General features: G+C 42.4%; 1 protein-coding gene across 1 annotated transcript in view; it reads right to left on the bottom strand.

Moving 5' to 3' along the window:
• The window catches only part of ELMO1 (engulfment and cell motility 1), a 448,991-nt gene that overhangs the window by 330,399 nt on the left and 100,270 nt on the right, over nt 1-18,322 (bottom strand). Inside the window, exons 3-4 of the mRNA XM_075921743.2 lie at nt 12,855-12,895; nt 11,001-11,073 (exon numbers count right to left, since the gene is read on the bottom strand). Coding sequence (XP_075777858.1) covers nt 11,001-11,073; nt 12,855-12,895 — 114 coding nt within the window. The remainder of the gene's footprint in view (nt 1-11,000; nt 11,074-12,854; nt 12,896-18,322) is intronic.

Here is an 18,322-nt window from a genome sequence, read left to right as displayed (position 1 = left end):
TGGGTTGGTCCAGTAGCGCCGAGGAGCGGCAGTGCTACTGGACCAACCCAGCAGCACCCCAGCTGCTCTGCCCCAGGCGTCCCCAAGTCAGCCGCTGCTGAAACTGACCAGTGGCTGACTACAGGAAGCCCCTGCCCCGGGCTTCTTGGAATCAGCCGCTGATCAGTTTCAGCAGCAGCTGATTTGGGGACGCCTGGGGTTCTTAAGTTGAATCTGTATGTAAGTCAGAACTGGCGTCCAGATTCAGCTGCTGTTGAAACTGATCAGTTTCAGCAGCGGCTGAATCTGGACGCCAGTTCCGACTTACATACAGATTCAACTTAAGAACAAACCTACAGTCCCTATCTTGTACATAACCCGGGGACTGCCTGTATATACAGCCTTTAAAGTGTCATGCATAACTAGATGATGACAAACAATTAAATGAGGAATAAAATCGTATCAAATTTTTTAAAAGATGCAGGAACCAAGGAGTATGAATATATTTAGGGTGGTATAAGAAAGGATAACAGATATGATGAATTTTTTTTTTTTAAGGAAAATTTAGGATGAACAAAAAAATTCTAATGTGATCTCTCAGACCGCAGAACAATCCGTCAAAGGAAGTAGTGGAAACACCAGTGCTTGAGTCACAGACTGAACAAAGCACTCAACAGCAATGCCAGGAAGTATATTGCAGGGGGAAATGCTGAAATAGCAGGGGAAAGGACAAGCTAAGCTACCAAGTTTCTTCCATCTCTAGCTTCCATGCTGTCTCCTGCTTTCATATTACCCACAGATGTTTAGAAATGCCAGGTTAAGTACTAAATCAGAAACACCTGCTCCTCAGCATGTTTGCTTGCAACCCAGAAGATAGAGATTAATTCTAAAATGAAAGTTTAAAAACTGCAAAAGGTTCATTTCTTATTCTATCTTTTACATAACCTCCTACACAGAGCGCTTACAGTGACATGGTGGAATATCACCAAAATATACAATTACAGTTACTATTCAAAAGAAAATAGGTCACTAGCAAAGGCACCTTTCAGAAAGACCAAATACTGGTTGCTATATCCAGGTTTGCGAACAATAAGAACATTCCATCTGTGAGCAAAGTAAGGGGCTCCTCCCAGAGGGGAAGATCAAAAGCCAGATGAGGACTGCACCATTTGCAAAACAATACAAATGGAAAAGGTTCTAAAAATAAATGATGAGAAGCAATGCTTGGCTCATTTATGAATGAAAATGAATTGTGGGTGGCAGGAAAGAAAAAAATAGTATGTCTTCATAAGTGCCAGACAAAAGCTTAAAAACAATGAAAATATGACTGAATAAGAATTGACTGCAGTCAACATGAATGAAGGTTCCCTGCATGTAAAGGCAATATGAAAGTTACATCAACTTTATCAATATGTACTAAGTTTTAGTGACTAGACAGAAGGACATGCAGAAGTACATTGATGACAGCAGATTTAACCACTTTTACCTCCTCTTTTTTCTAATTGTCTACACACAGTTTTGCACCAATTTATTTACACTGGTGCAAAGCTTTATGGGAACTCTTTTATTTGAAGAACGACTTGTTTTGGTTTAGTTTGCACCTGCTACTAATCAAGTTAAATTAAACCAAAAATAAGCTAATCAAACTCAGAATGTATTTGCACAGCCTTATTGCACAAATTTAACTAAGGTCACATCTTCAGTGCAGTGTTAGCCCAGGGAATAGGCAACCAGATCTGAGTATCCAGGATATCCTAGCCTGTATATGAAAAAGCCATACTGCAAAGTCCTGCTCAGGTCATTGTAATCACTGATGCTGTATTCACTTGAGTATGTTGCTAGGACTTTGGGAACACCTCCCCTTAGCTCTTTGTTGTACAATAAGCTGAGTCAGTCCACAGGTATTTTGGCCTTGCAACTGAAAGCATACCTCCCAACCTGGGCAGACAAATGCACTAGTTCTGCTCAACCTAATATGCTAAAAATAAAGAACAAAACTGCCATGCTCAGTTATACCAATGGTCCATCTAGTCCAGTATCCTGTCTTGGGCAGTGGCCAATTACTAGAACTTCAGGAGAGCACACAAATAGGGCACTTGGAGTGATCCAACCACTTCTTTCCATCCTAGCTTCTGGCAGTCAGACATTTAGGGTCACCTGAGGATAGGGTTGCATCCTTGGCCATCTTGGCTGGTTGCTATTGATAGACCTATCCTATAAAACACATATTTGGGGTTTTTAAACCCAGTTGTAATTTTGATCTCCATAAAATCCCACGGCAATAAGTTCCAAAAGTTAATTGTCAGTTGTGAAGAGAAGAGAAGAGAAGAGAAGAGAAGAGAAGAGAAGAGAAGAGAAGAGAAGAGAAGAGAAGAGAAGAGAAGAGAAGAGAAGAGAAGAGAAGAGAAGAGAAGAGAAGAGAAGAGAAGAGAAATCCTACCTCTTTCTCTTTAACCTGCTGCCTAATTTTATCAAGTGACCCTTGGTTTTATTATTGTGGTAAGGGGTAAATAACACTTCTCTACTTGCTTTTTCCACATCATTCACTATTTTATTAACCTCTACCATATCCCACCCTTTATCTTCTTTCTAAACCGAACAATCATCTTTTTAATCTCTACTTATACAGAAGTCAATCCATGCCCCTCTTTCTTGCCATTCTCTGAAACTTTTCCAGTTCATTTAAATCCTTTAACTGTGTTGTACCATGAATTTAAATACAGGATGAACCTCTCTAGTCCGGCACCCTTAGGACCGGACTGGTGCCAAACCAGAGAATTTGCTGAACCACAGGAGGCCAATATTGTTTAGCAACATTACCAACACTTCCACTGCCTACTGGGCTCTCAGAAGACCTTTGGGATAAATCAGAGGTAAAGAACAGCATAGAGCATGGAGTCAGGACTGGTAGTTGTAAACAAACTTTATTGGACCCCGGAAAACATGGCCACACCCATCATAAGTAGACACCTGGCTAACTAAAATCATGATGGACCATGAATGCTGCCGGACCAGAGAATGCCCGACTGGAGAGGTTCAATCTGTACTGTAATCTTAGGTGTCTGGTAGCCTAGGTGGGGGAAGGCTTTGCCTTCCCAATCTGTCAGGCATGGTCCTGCCCACACTTCACCCCCAGAGTGCCTGCTGTAGGCAGTGTGGGGGAGGAGTGTTGCTGCCCCCAGCACCTGTGCTCCCCACTGCTCCAGGCCGGGGAAGCTGGAAACACATGCCACCTACCCTCCCCAGGCTCTGGAGGCCGGGGAGACTCAGGCTGGCTCAGGCCACATGACGTCCTCCCTCTGGAGAGGCTGCGGAGTGCATAATCTTCCCCTCCCCAGAGTGGTGGTGGGGGGACGTGCACTGCCCTGCCTCCTCCTCTTCCTGTGGGGGTGTGTGTGGCTGTAGGTGGGATTTGGACCCTCCATGGGGCTGTAGAGGAGGCGGGACTGGGGGCCTGCCTCCCCCAGCCCTAGCTGCACCGAACGAGAAGTGAATGAGAAGTGTGAAGTATATTTTAAATACCTTTCAGTTACAAGAAACGTTTTAAAAGAATTGCAGCAAATCATTGAGTAAAACCAATTAAGAGATCCCTTAAAGTACTGGTCAGATTTGTGGCTAAATTTAGGCAGTAGGTATAGGTAAGTTGCTTTTTTTTTTTTTACTCTCTTTGATAATTCCCTACATTTCAATAAAAATTGCTATAACTTTTTTTTACATTTGTATTTTATTAATTTTTCCCCAAAATCAACCACCGCCACCACCACCACCAAAGCAACAGATGAAGAAAACAGGAAAAGAATGGGAATGGAGGAAATGAAAAGGATTCTATTATGCTTTTTTGGGGGAGAGGGGTTGATTTTACAGGCCATATCAAAACCTGGGACACAAACATTTCTGGATACAGGGCACTGGCAAACTGGATCCAAAGCCTCTCTTTCTTGATTTGACCCATCCCTAGTAGAAACAGTGGCTGCTGACTTGCTAAAACTTTGTCCTTACCCTGGTTATGAAGATGAATGATAATCTTTACACTGATTTCTCCAATGACTATTTCATTTTGTTATGAAGTTAGAAAAGCCACATGAACAGAGAGCTGTTCGGTGTGTGTGTGTATGGTTTTAAGGTTACATGAGGAAATAAAGAACAGTTTCAAAGCTAGAAGTTCCCCATGGGACAGCTAAGACACAGATGTGCTGTTTACCACAGGAAAACGAAAATAATATTGTGAGCCATATGTTAACGCTCCATGTTCATAATATTTTCACATCAAAATTTCTTACTACATTCATTTGGTTTCATTAATTTTTTATAATCAACTTTAGACACAATTTTAGACAAAATTTGTAACCAGCATCTAACTGAAAGGCTGTAAGTTAACAAGTGACCAGCTCATCAAAAATATGACCTGCACATAGGCTTTTAAATATCTATATAGGAACAATTACTCTTTGCCAACTGTACAAAACATTAACTTGTGCTTTAATGCCTGACTCTCATAAGAGGTCTCTGTGTCACTTAGCATGACAGAAAAAAGTTAAACTGCTCACTGCTTTAATCCATCTACTCAATCTACTGGCTTCACTGAAGCACACAAGGTTATCATGACCTAGAAATATAAACGAAGAGTCGAGTATACAATTAACCGATTCTCAACTACTAGCATTTCCCCCACCTCTTGCTGCCTCTGTATCAGAGGCAGAAAGCGGAGAGTGGGAAGCAGGAGCCAGTGCTGGGAGGGAACTGGCTTAAAAGCCGGCTCCTCCCAGCACCAGCTCCGCAGTGCCACCTGCTCCCCCCACCCCGTGTTGCTGCCTCTATCAGCATCGCAGCAACAACCCCTGTCTTCGGAAGGACCAAGCTTCCCACAGAGCAGCCTCTGTCCATGGAGGGCCTAGGCCCGTCACAGGCAGAGGCTACTTCACGGAAGCAGCCCCTGTCTGCAGGGGTCCAAGCTCCTTATGGAAAGAGGATCCTCCACATGCTGTCAGCCTCCCTCCTCCACCCACCCCACCCAGCAGCAGCCTCTGTCCACAGGGAGCTCTGACCTACCGTGGACAGGAGTTGCTGCCACCCTGCGCTGCTGCCTCTGTATAAGAAGCAGCAGTGCAGGGAGCCAGGCAGCCGGTACGCAAGGGGAGCTTGTTTGTAAATTGGCTACAGAAGCAGCAGCACGGGATGGTGGGGGGGGTCTCCCCATGAGTGGGGCTGCATTGCACTGGCTGCCGGTTTGCCCTTGGGGACTACAGAACAGTCAAGAAACTGATATGAATTCATGCAGTTACTCGACTATTCAATTACCTGATAGCTAACATTTGTATCATGACCTCTGCCATTTTGCCTTCATTCACTTTGGAAGCAGCAACAGCATCTTATAAGCAAAAGATGAGGAGACCATGTAGAAGAGGCTTGTATAATCATCTCTTTATAGCCCACATCCAGCAGACAGTGGTAAACAGTGAACATCAAATAAAAATCACAGACATCTGAGTAATCCTGATGGCATTTAATGCTCTTCTCACTTATTTACGTGACTCAGAGTCACACACACTACATTTTTTCAGCATGGAATAAACAAACTCATCAAAATCTTCCTTGCAGCACAACCCAAAATGTTCCAAATGACAGTCTCTTCCCACCCAAAGCATGAACTAAAAGCAACAAAAAACAAGAAAACTTTCTTCTGAATCAATCGGAAAAAGCCCAAAGCAATTCTTCTCCAAGATAGAAACATCAAACCCCGCCCAGGGTAGAGGTTAGAGCCGAACAGCCTTTGGAAATGTGCCCCTGATGCTTTTTTTCCCCCCAATCAGCCTTTGTATTTGCTCAAATCATGCTTCTTAGAAACCTTCTCTGCACATGCGGTACCTGTACAGGTTGCACCTCTGAAAACCGGCACTCTCTGGTCCAGCAGGACCATGGATGTTCCTGAACTAGAGAACCCAGAAGCCTCATGGCAAGAGGACCAGCAATCCAGCTTGGGGCAGCGGGATCAGAGAAGCCCCACAGCAGTGTTGGAACCAAGGATTGGAGAACCACAGCAGCCCACGGCAGCACAGAGCTGGGGACTGGAGAACCCCAGACGCCCACAGCAGCATGGGGCCAGGAGCCATAGAAGCCTTGCTGTCCATGGCAGCATGGAGTGAGAGAATTGTGGCAGCCCGTGGCAGCATAGAATCTGGCTGCACATGGCAGTGCAGGGCTAGGGAAATCTGGCCACATGCCGAGGCTAGGGAAATCTGGCCCAGTGGCTGGCAGCAGCAGAGTGGACAACCTAGCTGGGAAGGGAATAGAAGGGGGCAGAGGGACAGATGGCTTGGGGCCAGTGGCAGGGGACACTTCCCCTGGTCCAGCAAATTGTGTCATTCAGGACTGGTTAGGCCCCAATGGTGCCAGGCCAGGGAGGTCCAACCTGTATGTCCGTGTAAACATCGAAGCTCAGTCATGGCACGTTTTTTGAAAAAAATGTGTGTTTCAATTCAACATAATAGGCAAAGCATTGCCATTATATAATTGAGGAGGGGAGGAAAAATATCAGCCTTTTCCTAAATTAGTTCATACTAATTAGTTTCCCTCGTGGAAGTCTTTGAAGTATCAATGTTAATTTTTAAAAGAAAAAGAAACAAGATTAAGGAAGGACGTCCTGAAATAAATGAGGCTGGCAAAGAAGTTTGCCTGGTATGACACAAACAGTTAAATGAAAAAACATATATATGGTCTGTATATATTTCTTTAACTACATAAATAGTCCCTGGAGATTGCAAATTTCGTCTTTCTAAACTCTTTACTCGTGTCATTAAAATTCCCCATGATTTTTTGCAGGGAGCAAGGAGAGTTATTAAACAAGAGAAAGAAAACTTACGTCCCAACTGGAAATACACAAAACAGCTTGAAGACAACCGTAAAAAAGGGTCTTCTCAACTTAACAGAAATCCATGTCAATTCCTTTTGACAGAGCCTTCCCCGAGCTGGAGCGGATCTCAGTGTCTGTTGCTCTGCTGTGGGCTGTAACCCCAACTCTGTGTCTTTGCTGGGGGAGACCAGTGGCTTGACACACTGGGATAAAACCACATTGCCTTGTACATTTGATCTCACAAACAGTTCTCACTAGCATGGAAAGCTCATAAATAAAAGCACATGCTAATAAGCACTGCACCCACAATTACTGACTTTGGGGAAAACCCTTTGTGATCTTGTGTGTCAACATCTTCAGTTTGGCCATGACCATTGCCAGGACACAGACATCCACATAAATCTCTTAAAGCCTACATCCCAGTCAGACATTTCTTTATTTATAAACATGACATAAAACTAGAGCTTGTCAGAAAATGGGTTCCATCTACCTACCCAGAAAAATGTTGGCTTTTCAGGAAAAAAAAAATCCCAAATCTAAATACAGGTATTGTAGCCAAAACCAAAAATATTTTGAATTGGAAATGCCACTGTGCTGCCTCATGGGAGCTATCATTCAGGTGCCTCGTGCTCCTATTCCCCTCTCTAGGCAGGTTCTCTGCTCAGACTACATCTTTCATGATGCAACTCAGTCTTCCTAAGGAACAGGAAGTGTATCTCAGGAGATGTGGTCCAGCCAGGAAGCCCAGCCCAGAGAAGAGAGAGCTGACACAAAGCACCCAAACTAATACTCCCAAAAAGCACTGTCAGTATATCTGAATCAAAATATTCCAGAAACTTCTGGTTACAAGATATTCAATTTTTCAATGAAAAATTGAAATTCTCTGTGGATGCTTTCATTTGGTCAAAGCTTTTTTTTGTTTTTTTTTTGTAGAATATTGACATTTTGACAGAAAAATTTCAAACTGCTTTACACAGAACCCAGCAAAGTCATCTTCGCTAAATAAAAATACATTCTTCATAATGGGGGGCTGGACTCGATGACCTCTTGAGGTCCCTTCCAGTCCTATTATTCTATGATTCTATGATAATGATCAGTTTAACACTTTGATATTAAGACAGTATCTAGATATATTCATCACTTGGGAATTCAGTTACATTATTTTCCTGTGCACAGTCCAGTTAGGGCCTGTTCCAAAGCTCACTGAAATTAATGGGAGTCTTCCCATTGAGCTCAATGAATTTTGGATCAGGCCCTTACTGAACAGGTTATGGGTACTGTCTTTGTAGCAACATATGTGCATTCTTTACATCAAATTCATCACTGCTGTCATTTCAGTGAGCTCAGCAGAATTATACTACATAGGAACATGGACCTTTAAATTGTTTAAATGAGTGAATCCCACTTAATTAGTATGCTTCCTATTTTATTATAGTCGCAATCATTATCATCTCAGGTCACTTAATTACATGTTTCAGTGAACTGCCCTTTGCCATGGCATCTGGGCCCCAAAATGACTTAAACCAACATTACACATGCAAAGCTGGAGCAGAACTAGCAGGGAGGTGGCAAGTGTTACACAGCCCTGGTAGCTTATTTCTACTAGATCAGATCAGCCACTTAGAAAAAAGGGAAGTGGTGAACTGAAGCTTTCTTTAGCCTTCATCACATACATCTTACATGTTTTAATTTCCTCTGTGCTGCTTCCTAGCAAATGCGTACATGCACAAAGATCAGCAGCTGAGGGGCTGAATGTCTGAAGACTGAAGAAGCATCAAACATCAAAACCACGGGCACCCTCAGAGTTCTTATTTTACATATTAAAAACAATTACCACTGTAATTCTGAAAACAAGCAAAAAAAATTTTAATAAAAAAGTCATCAGTAAGTGCTAGTTTCTCCCTAGTTTTTATGTTGATAACTAGCTTACGCTGGCTGGTCAGTTAATGTTTATATTTTGCATCGCTGGTATCCCTCTGAAACTTGGAATCTTCCATTTAGTCACCCAGTCACCCTGCCCGTCTCTCCCTTTCCTTCCCTCACCCACCCTCCTCTCCCCCTCCCCCCCCCCCCCACCACCACCACCACCCTCGCTCCAAAAACAACATAAAGTGTTTACCAAATGGAAAGGTTTGGACACAAACCCATGATAAGACAAAATCCAGACATAAGGATATGTCTAGACTACATGCCTCTGCCAACACAAGCATGTAAATTAGACATACCAACATAGTCACTGAAGCGGGGATTTAAATATCCCCGGCTTTATTAGAATAAAAATGGCCGCTGCATTGTGCCGTCTCAGCTGTTTGTCAGCTCAAAGCAGCAGTCAAGACAGAGATCGGTCAACAAGGAAAGCTGTTGTTGACCGATCCCTTATGCCTCGTGAAACAAGATTTACAGGATTGGTTGACAAAGGCTTTCCTTTTTCGACCGATCCACGTTTTGACTGCCACCTTGTGCTAACGATCAGCTGAGACGGCATAATACAGTGGCCATTTTTATTTTAATGAAGCGGGGGATATTTAAAGCCCCACTTCATTGACTATGTCGATATGTCCAATTTACATGCCTCTGTTGGCAGAGGCATGTAGTCTAGACATACCTTAAGTCTTATCTCTGGATTTTGTCATGGATTTGTGTCCAAACCTTTCCATTTGGTAAACACTTTATGTTGGCAGAATCATGTAGTCTAGACATACTCTAACTGTATCCTCTGCTGAGCTGGCTTCACAAAACATAAATATGTAAGATCAGTGTGTAAGGCTGTGTACCACATATGCTATACTGAGTAATTTTATGATTATTTCTACCAGAACTGTGAATTCCTTGCCACCCCACCACCACCTCCAAAAAAAGTGAGTTCTCTTGTCCAGCATTTATTTTTTGTCTCCACTGACTTTATACTTACTGTCATGGTTCAGGCTACACATCTCATTAAAACGGCTCTAAAAAATATAGCCCTTCATTTAGGACAGTTAATAAGAAGCCATTAAGTGTCTGTCTGGAATCAAACAGTAGAAACAAAAGGGACTTCCCATCAAAACACTGGCAGTCACCACCCAAAACAAACCACTTCTGAGGCTGATCAGGAATTTGAACTACTTGGGCTAAGGGGCTTCACCAAGTATCTTTTTAGCAGACCAGTTTGTGCTCTGTGCTCAGGAAAGCAGGAGCCAGACCACATGGAAATAGAAAGTAGACAGCAAGCAAGCAACAGACATGGAAGCACTGGTACCATCACCATGAGAAAAAGCTAAAATCCTGAAAACTATGGGCAAAGTAAAAGGAACTGCCTCCCGTGTCCTGATAGGTTTTGAACCAATTCTGCTTGTTTATGTATAACGATACAGCTAGCTATCATCAGTTGACTATTGTAAATTTCACCTCCTTAAAAAACCATGCAGGAATGGGAATTTTAGATAACCACTCAAAGCAGAAAGGGGAAACAATGTACAATAATCAACACACAGTGGCAAGATAGCTCAATGGTAAAAATACCATTGATGCTACCACTAGTGCAACTGCACCATGGATGGTAGATAACCTGGCTGAATTTTGCCTCTAAATTTGATGCACTACAATCTTTATTTTGCACTGATTTTAATGGCAGTGAAGTAGCTTTTAATTTGTACAAAATGTGCTGCAATTAATTGTTCTCAGCATTGAATTAAGAAGAAATCAGGACAGTGCATTGACCGTCTTTGCCTAATCGGAACATTCATTTCAATTAGGGATGTGGACGGTTACCCGGTAAACGTCACTGGAAGCAGCCCCAGCCTGTGGAAGCCCTGGGAAGGGGGCCGGAGGTGCTGATCCAGCCTGACTGAGCCCCTTGCACTACAGGGCCAGCAGCCAGGAGGTGGCAGCCCCTCAGGCTGGGGGCTGCTCCAGTCAAGCCCCCCACCAGCAGGATCTTGCTTAATAGGTTAACCAGTTAAATGTAACACTTAACCAGTTAACTGATTAAACAGGCTTTTACATTCCTATTTCAATTACACGCCTGTACGAATTGTGTCATGACAGCTTTTCTAGCCAGAGTTCAGATGATGCAAGCCTGACCCATTGCAACCTAGTTGGTCCAAGTACTCTAAAATGAAATTTAAAAAAATAAAGCTGACTTCTAAATTAGATTCAAAACTAGATAGAATATGCAAAAGGTTGTACCTACCTTTTCTGTGATATAGAAATTAGAACTATCAGCATGTTGCAATGCATAATATTCATGGTTCACAAGAGACCACCTTAAAAGTATGAAAATATATAAATCAGAAAGTGAAAGAGAATAAAGGAAGTCTTGTTATTGGTGTTTAACATTATCAACAATTAAGTGTCCATCTGCCTCATGTACTTATCTATAGATTTCAACATAGCCACTCAACAATGAGAAAAAACAAACATCCATCTAAGGAGAAGAAAAGTATTAAAAACCCACAACTCATGTAAGGGAATATTGTTCCCTTTCTCCCCATATGACTATTTGAAATTGAGAATTCTCAGTTTGATCATTGAGAGATACAAACAAGGCAATAATATATTCCTTCAAATACAAAAATTCAAAATACAAAATAAACACAGAATAAATCATCTGACCACCTTCTGTTACATTAATATCAACATTTAATGCAAGATTTTTATGAAAAAAATTATTTTATTACAGATTAATCCCATCAACACTAATAAGTGCAGTTTTCACTATAACGAGTAGGACACGCTAAAAACTCATTACAACACCTAATATGTACCTAGAACATCAGATCATTATGCTGGAAAACTCTATAGGCAATAGCGTTGCCAGATGGTTTCAGAAAAAATATCGAAAAAAAGGGACCCCCCCCCCCCCCCGAGAATCAGTAAAGCAAAAAAAAAAACCCGGAACCTGGTAAGCACTAGGGTTGCCAGACTGCCTCCGTATTAAGCCGGACAGCCCAGGATTTTTGCCTCTAGGCCGGGAAAAAAAAAATCAGAAAGTACTGGACATTTTAGGTGTCCAGTATTTTCTGAATTTTTTACCCGACAGGAGGCGAAAATACCAAACTGTCCATTCAATGCCGTACACCTGTCAACCATAATGGGCAGGGAAAGTTTGTCTTGGTGATATCTACAGCACCAGACACACACAGATGTTCCTTACAATTTTTTAAAAATAGTAATACAAAAATCTACATCCCTTTTACTATATTTTTAGCTGTAGTTTATTGAACTGTGTAGTTTAATTTCTGCTATTTTGCATCCCTTATTAAAATTAAAACAGCACGTTTGCAACCATTAAACATGCTGTTTAAATATTAAAATATGACTGTTTCTTCTGATTGTTAAAAACCTTAACATACCAGGTTATGTTTAATATTTCACTTCTTTGCTGTTTGTTCCACAAACTGGGTGTTTGCAAAACATCCACGAGTCCTTGAAATATAGTTCACAGTTTATGCGTTTCTTGTCTTGTGAACTGAGAGATCCTCAGTAAAGAGGTTGCACTCTACGGTTGAAATTAAATCTCTAAATGCCTTATATAAGGGGTGCATAAGATTTGTGAAGGCTTTCTGCACAGGAATGAGTTTTGTGTTTTAATAAAAATAGAAGACCAAGTTAAACTACTTTTTAATCTTCCCAGTATGCAGTTTAAGCTACATTTAGCCAGACAGTGGATTTTGTAAATTCTAAGTCTGAAGATAAACGTTTTTTTGAAAATCAACATAAAAATGTAAGGAAGTCATCACTAGCAATATTTTATCTTACATAAAATAGGCGTGTCTGTTATTTATTTTACGCCGTGTTCTAGCTGTGTCGATCTCAAACTATTAAAAGGCACAAGATGGGTAATCTTTCATCGGACAACATTTGTCTGTTGTTGAGAGAGAAAAACTTTTGAGCTTATGCAGACCTGTTCTTCAGGACTGGGAAACAAGGCTCTCTAAAGCTTCGTCTTTTGCCCACAGAAGTTGGTTCACTAAAAGACATTACCTCACACATCATGTGTCTCATTTATTTTAGCAATAAAAGGAAGTATGGTATCAGAACTTACCCGTCACAAACTTCTTTTATTATTGCAGACAATGGTTTTTTCTGATTAAAAAAAGAAAAATTCACTTTTAGAAAAATCACATCAGAGCAATTAAATAAGCATTTTACATTATTTCACTGGTTCAGTTCAATAATGCAAGTTAGAAGTACTTTTGCTTACTTTTTAATGTTTAGCTTGATAGCATTAAGAATTTTTGGGGTTTTCCATGCAGGAAATATACAAAGACATTAATACTATGCATCAGCATTATCATGACTTTTTTGTTGCAACACTTTAGCATTAGCTGTAAAGATACATTTTTGCCATCTTTACTCCTACAAGCATGCTTGCAGGGGGTGCCTGTGGAAAAATGAAGAAATCTTATGTGGACAATGCATCTCGTGGCCCAGCGTAAGCAGAAAATTCAAATTTCAGAATGAGCATTTTTCAGGAATCATGTAAGAAGCAACAGGCAAATAGTTTGATATTTTAATCTGTATTTGTTGCTTCCAGGTATCAGCCATGTATTATGATAAATCTACATTTTGATTAAGTAAGTAAGAAAACAGAACAATGTATTCTATAATACTCCGTCCTAAATACATATTGCTTTCCTCCAATAAACATCGACTGAAAAGCGGTAAGATACCAGTTGTGTGAAATCTGCTTTGTCGTAAATATGCAACACAACCATTTTGTATGATGCCATATGGGCTGATTAAGGAGAGTTTCATGACTTAAAATCCCAAAATAGAAGGAACACTGTCTAGTATGGAGATGTTGCAACACTGTTACAAACATAGCAAAAGTGTATCTTTAGAATAAACAGCACTGTCTGGAAGTCGATAACAACAATAATAATATATACCCAGATGGCATACAGTGCTTCTCATGAGTAGATATCCAAGCACCTTCCAAAAGGACTATGCATCATTTCCTGAGGAACCGAGCAGTGAAACAACTTGCCCAAGGTCACCCAGCAGGCCAGCAGTGGAGACAGGAATGGAACCCAGATCTCATACGTCAACCCAGTCCATTAGACCACACAGTATCTTCACTTTGTGCTAGTAACAAAAATTGTGATTTTTAAGTTTGGTTTCACAATTTGATTTCTTTGAGCCTCAATTTCCCCATTCTAATCTCTTAAGAAAAACCAGTGGAAGGTTTCCATGTAAGACTTTACTCTTTTTTATCTGCCATCGCCTACACTGATAGTTCCCTGCATAAAAGTCAATTTTAGCAGGCCTTTTTGCCCGTTTTCAGAATAAGTTAGCCACCCACAGAATCACAGTGGTAAAGCTGAACTCAAGTCTTCCTGGACATCACCCCAACTGCGGCAGATGCAGCGCAAATGGTGGGAGATCACGGTACAGAAAGCACTTGGAAAGGAGACACAATTCACTTCTAGAGCACCACCATTCCTTTGCTCCACATTCCTGGCTGGCTGCACAGAGTACAGCATCAGCTGCCACTTTTCTGCAAAAAAAGATTATGGGTAACATTGCAAAAGCACCCAAGAAACATGGCAGTATACGTCCCACTTATTTTCAGTGACTCTTAAGGTATGTCTACAATACCAATTTTTTCTGACACAGTTTACATCAGCATAAAACTACTGCAGTTAGTATATTGCCAGCACACGTGCATACTTCACTTCAGCACTGCACACACTCACCAGATGATCTTATGTTGATGCACACTGTGGTGCAACTCACCATCATCAAATACACTGTTTTGGGAAGTTTTATGGTGGAGAGAAACGAATTGGGAAGTTTTATGGTGGAGAGAAACGAATTGTACACAGGTGACCAGAACTGCAGGGTCAAGCTGCTATCATGCAACTTTCTCTATGCCATAATTTTTATGCTTAATTTGAAAATTCCTCAAATACACATGGGCCTTGTCATTTTCTACCAGCTCTAATAGAACCATGGAGCTTTCACTATTGTTATAAATCTTGCAAGCACAGGATGCACAATCTTCCAGTACTAGCAGAGCCACAAGAAGAGCCGTGAGGAACATGACCATTTCCTGAAGGGAAGATTGCTGGAGGACATTTCAAGGGCATTGGCAGCATTCACAAAGCAGTTGCAATGCTGTTTCTAGGCCTGAATATTAAGCACTGACTGGCCGGACTGCATCATAAGGCAGGTTTGGGAGGACAAGCAGGAAGAACATTTGGATGTGCAAAGCAACTTTTCTGGATCTGAGTGCTGAGCTTGCCCTAGACCTCCAGAACCAGTGTCAAACTAAAACTGGAGAAGCAAGTGGTGATCACACAGTGGAAGCTTCCAAAACTAAAAGTCAATGGGAAATCATTTTGGAGTTGGAAAATCCACTGTGGAGGCCACTGGTATGCAAGTATACACAATTATTTCCTGGTATGAAGAACTATGACTCTTTGCAACAAGCAGAGCACAGTGAATGGATTTGCAGCTATGGAACTCCCGAACTGCAGTGGAGGACTAGTCATGCATATCCCTATTTTGGCACCAGACCACTTAGTTACAGAATAGCTCAACAGAAAGGCCTGTTTTTCTATGGTTACACAAGCACTGGAGGATCACTTATACTAACTAACATCAGTGTTGGCTGGTCAGGGAAGGTGCATAATTCTCTAACTTTAAGAATACAAGACTGTTCAGGAACCTGCAAGCAGGGATTTGCTTTCCTGACTGGCAGATTACCATTGACAGTACTGAAATGTCAACAGTGATCACAGGGGCTCTTTCTCCCCTGACTCACGAAGCTGTGCACCAGCTACATCGATAGCACAGCAGAAGATGCAGAATAACAGTTAAATGTGCTGCTGGTAGGCTGAAGGGATGCTGGCATTGTTTACACACACAAGACTGGATCTCCGTTACAAAAATATCCCAGTGTTTATAGCTTCCTTCTGCATCCTACTTAGTATCTGTGAAGCAGAAGGGGAAGCACTGCCACTGGGGTAGAGGATGAAGATAGAGCCACCCTCTGCTGAGTTTTAGCAGCCAGACACAAGGGCAGTTAGAAAAGCACAACATGGAGTCACACAGTTCAGAAAGGCTTTGCAAGAACACTTTACCAGAGAGCCACAATGATGCATTGTGGAATAATATGCTCTACCTGCTGCGTGGAGGCCTCTTAGCACCTGTGGTGCTTTGTGTCCATCTACAAACAGAACACTGGCAATACACCTATTAATTCTGTGGTGCATGCTGTCCATTCATACTTATTACACTGTTTGTCACGGTGCACCTGAACTGGGTTTCGCAAATCAGTAACTATTCAGTGGGTGTTTTCACTACTGCCAGTCATTCAACTGCATATGTTGTAAACTATAATAAAAGGTGAATTGTTTTCCAAGCTATAGTTTTATTGACTAATGAAAATGCTTAAAAATTCTGTACAAGTTAAAAGCAAATATATTGGAATCTTAATAAATTCATGGAACAGAGTCCAAAGGAGGGGAAGGAAGATTCATGCCCATTTTAATCACATCAGCTGTGGCTCTCATAGGTCAGAGTATTTGAAGATGGGGTTGTCTTTAATCCCCACCAACCCACAGTGGAAGATGTAGGGGTTCAACCTGAATAGGATGCAGAATATTGAGGTGGGTGCAGAGAGGTGCTACACTGGTGTTCTCCACAAAATGCAAAAGGAGGCAGAGCTTGTAACTGTTGACCTTCTCGGTTCACTAGAGTCTGTAGCATCTGTGTTTGCTGCCAGAGAAACGCCATAATGTCTTGCTGTATCTCACACTGCTTTTCCTGCAGGGAGTCCTGGGCCTCTTTCAAAACAGTCTGCAATTTTTCACTCTCCAGGTTCTCTGCTCATGGTCTGATGCAGCACTGACTTCTGGGATCTCTTTGAACATGTCATCACAAGCCTTTTTGTGCTTCCTCCTTATCTGGATCACGTATCCTGCAGCTGTGCAGGGAGAACCAGTCAAGGCCACAACGGCAAAAGCTACCGATAAAGCACACAGATAAAGCACACATTATCAGCATGATCCCCATGGAAAGGGGAGCTCTGGATCTTAACTTTCTTTCCCCTGCTCTCCTAAAGTTTTAAACAAGATCTGTTTTCTGACACTACTATTACTTTGGAGCACTTGCACAAGGCACCAGCCATGGTGAGTATGGCCTGCTGGGATTGAGGGAAATGAAAAGGGAATTGCCCAGTTGCATAGCGCAATGGCACTGAATACTAGCACCATTTTCCACAAGTGATGATGATTTTAGTAGAGAGAGCACAGTGGCTGGTGGCATCCAATCTGGGCCCATTAGCCACAATCTTTTTACTGCAATGTTTCTAGCTGAAGATATCACTGATTGGCCAGCGAAAGCGCCCTGCCATGGAGGAAGAAATAAGGCTGCTGTCCCTAGAAACTTTCAGAAGAAGATTGCAGAGCGCCTCCATGGAAGTTGCGTAAAGCTCTCTCAAGAGGACTCAAGGGACACCCGTGTGTATGCAAACAAACTGCTCTACATGGCCCCTCCTACCTAACTCTACAGGGGAATGAAAAGCAGGTAACTATCTTTCTTGGTTGTACCCCTACCTCTTCTAGTACGAGTGAGTGAGAAGTAACTAGATGAGTTCTGTGAAGCTGGGGGTGCAACTATCAGACATCACTGCAATGGGAAGCACATTTACACAATCACCCAAAGCTCCTTCCCCTGCATCAGGCTCACCTGTGCTCAACTGCTGGGACTGACAGGACTGTGATGGAGTCTCCAACAGGTCCTGGCTTGCAGCATAGCTGGACCCCTGGTTGCATATCCCTATTTCTTCACTTCCTCCTCTTCTCCCTCGTCCTTACTGTTTACAATAATGGCCTGTGACTTGGGTTCACTGGAGATATCCACAGAGGTCTAGAGCATTGGGGAGCCCACCCTGGTTCTCCAGTTCCTACTCCTCCATCTCCCTGTGGGGCAAGAGCACTCAAAATCTACTAGCTTAGGTTCTCCAAAGCTCTGGTGTGTGAGGGGAACATGGGGAGTGTCTTTCTCCTTTTCAGTTGCGGGCCACGTCAGAGAGAGGGGTTTTTTGTTTGCTTGTTTCTCTTTTGTTTTTTCTTCTCACTTGTGTGCAGCCCCCAGCTGATTTTTTTTTCTGTAGGTCAGCAGCCCCGAACCCAAAAAAGGTTCCCCACCCTGGTCTAGCGCATGGTAGGTTCTCCACCAAGTATGGCACACAGCTCTTTATAAAACTAGAAGGTCTGTGGCTCAGCACTGGATTGACCATTCACCTTCCTGGCCTTCTGATATGCCTGGCACAGTTATGTCGTTTCCAGGAATTCCCCCATATGACCTGCTCATAGACGCCCACATTTCTATGGCTCGTCTGTACATGGGCTTGCACAGCGTCTTCTCCTCACAGGCCCAGGAGATCCAATATCTCCTTTCTACTCCAGGCTGGAGCACACCTGGAGCCGACATGCTCAGCCGAGCAGTTGCTCACAACAGTGGAGCGCTACTAGGTGTGCTCCCCAAGCGAGGCAATCAGGA

Source organism: Pelodiscus sinensis, chromosome 2 (assembly GCF_052426305.1).
Source record: "Pelodiscus sinensis isolate ZL-2025 chromosome 2, ASM5242630v1, whole genome shotgun sequence".
Taxonomy (NCBI): Eukaryota; Metazoa; Chordata; order Testudines; family Trionychidae; genus Pelodiscus; species Pelodiscus sinensis.
The sequence above is the reverse complement of the archived record's forward strand: the minus strand, read 5'-3'. Positions and strand labels throughout refer to the sequence as shown.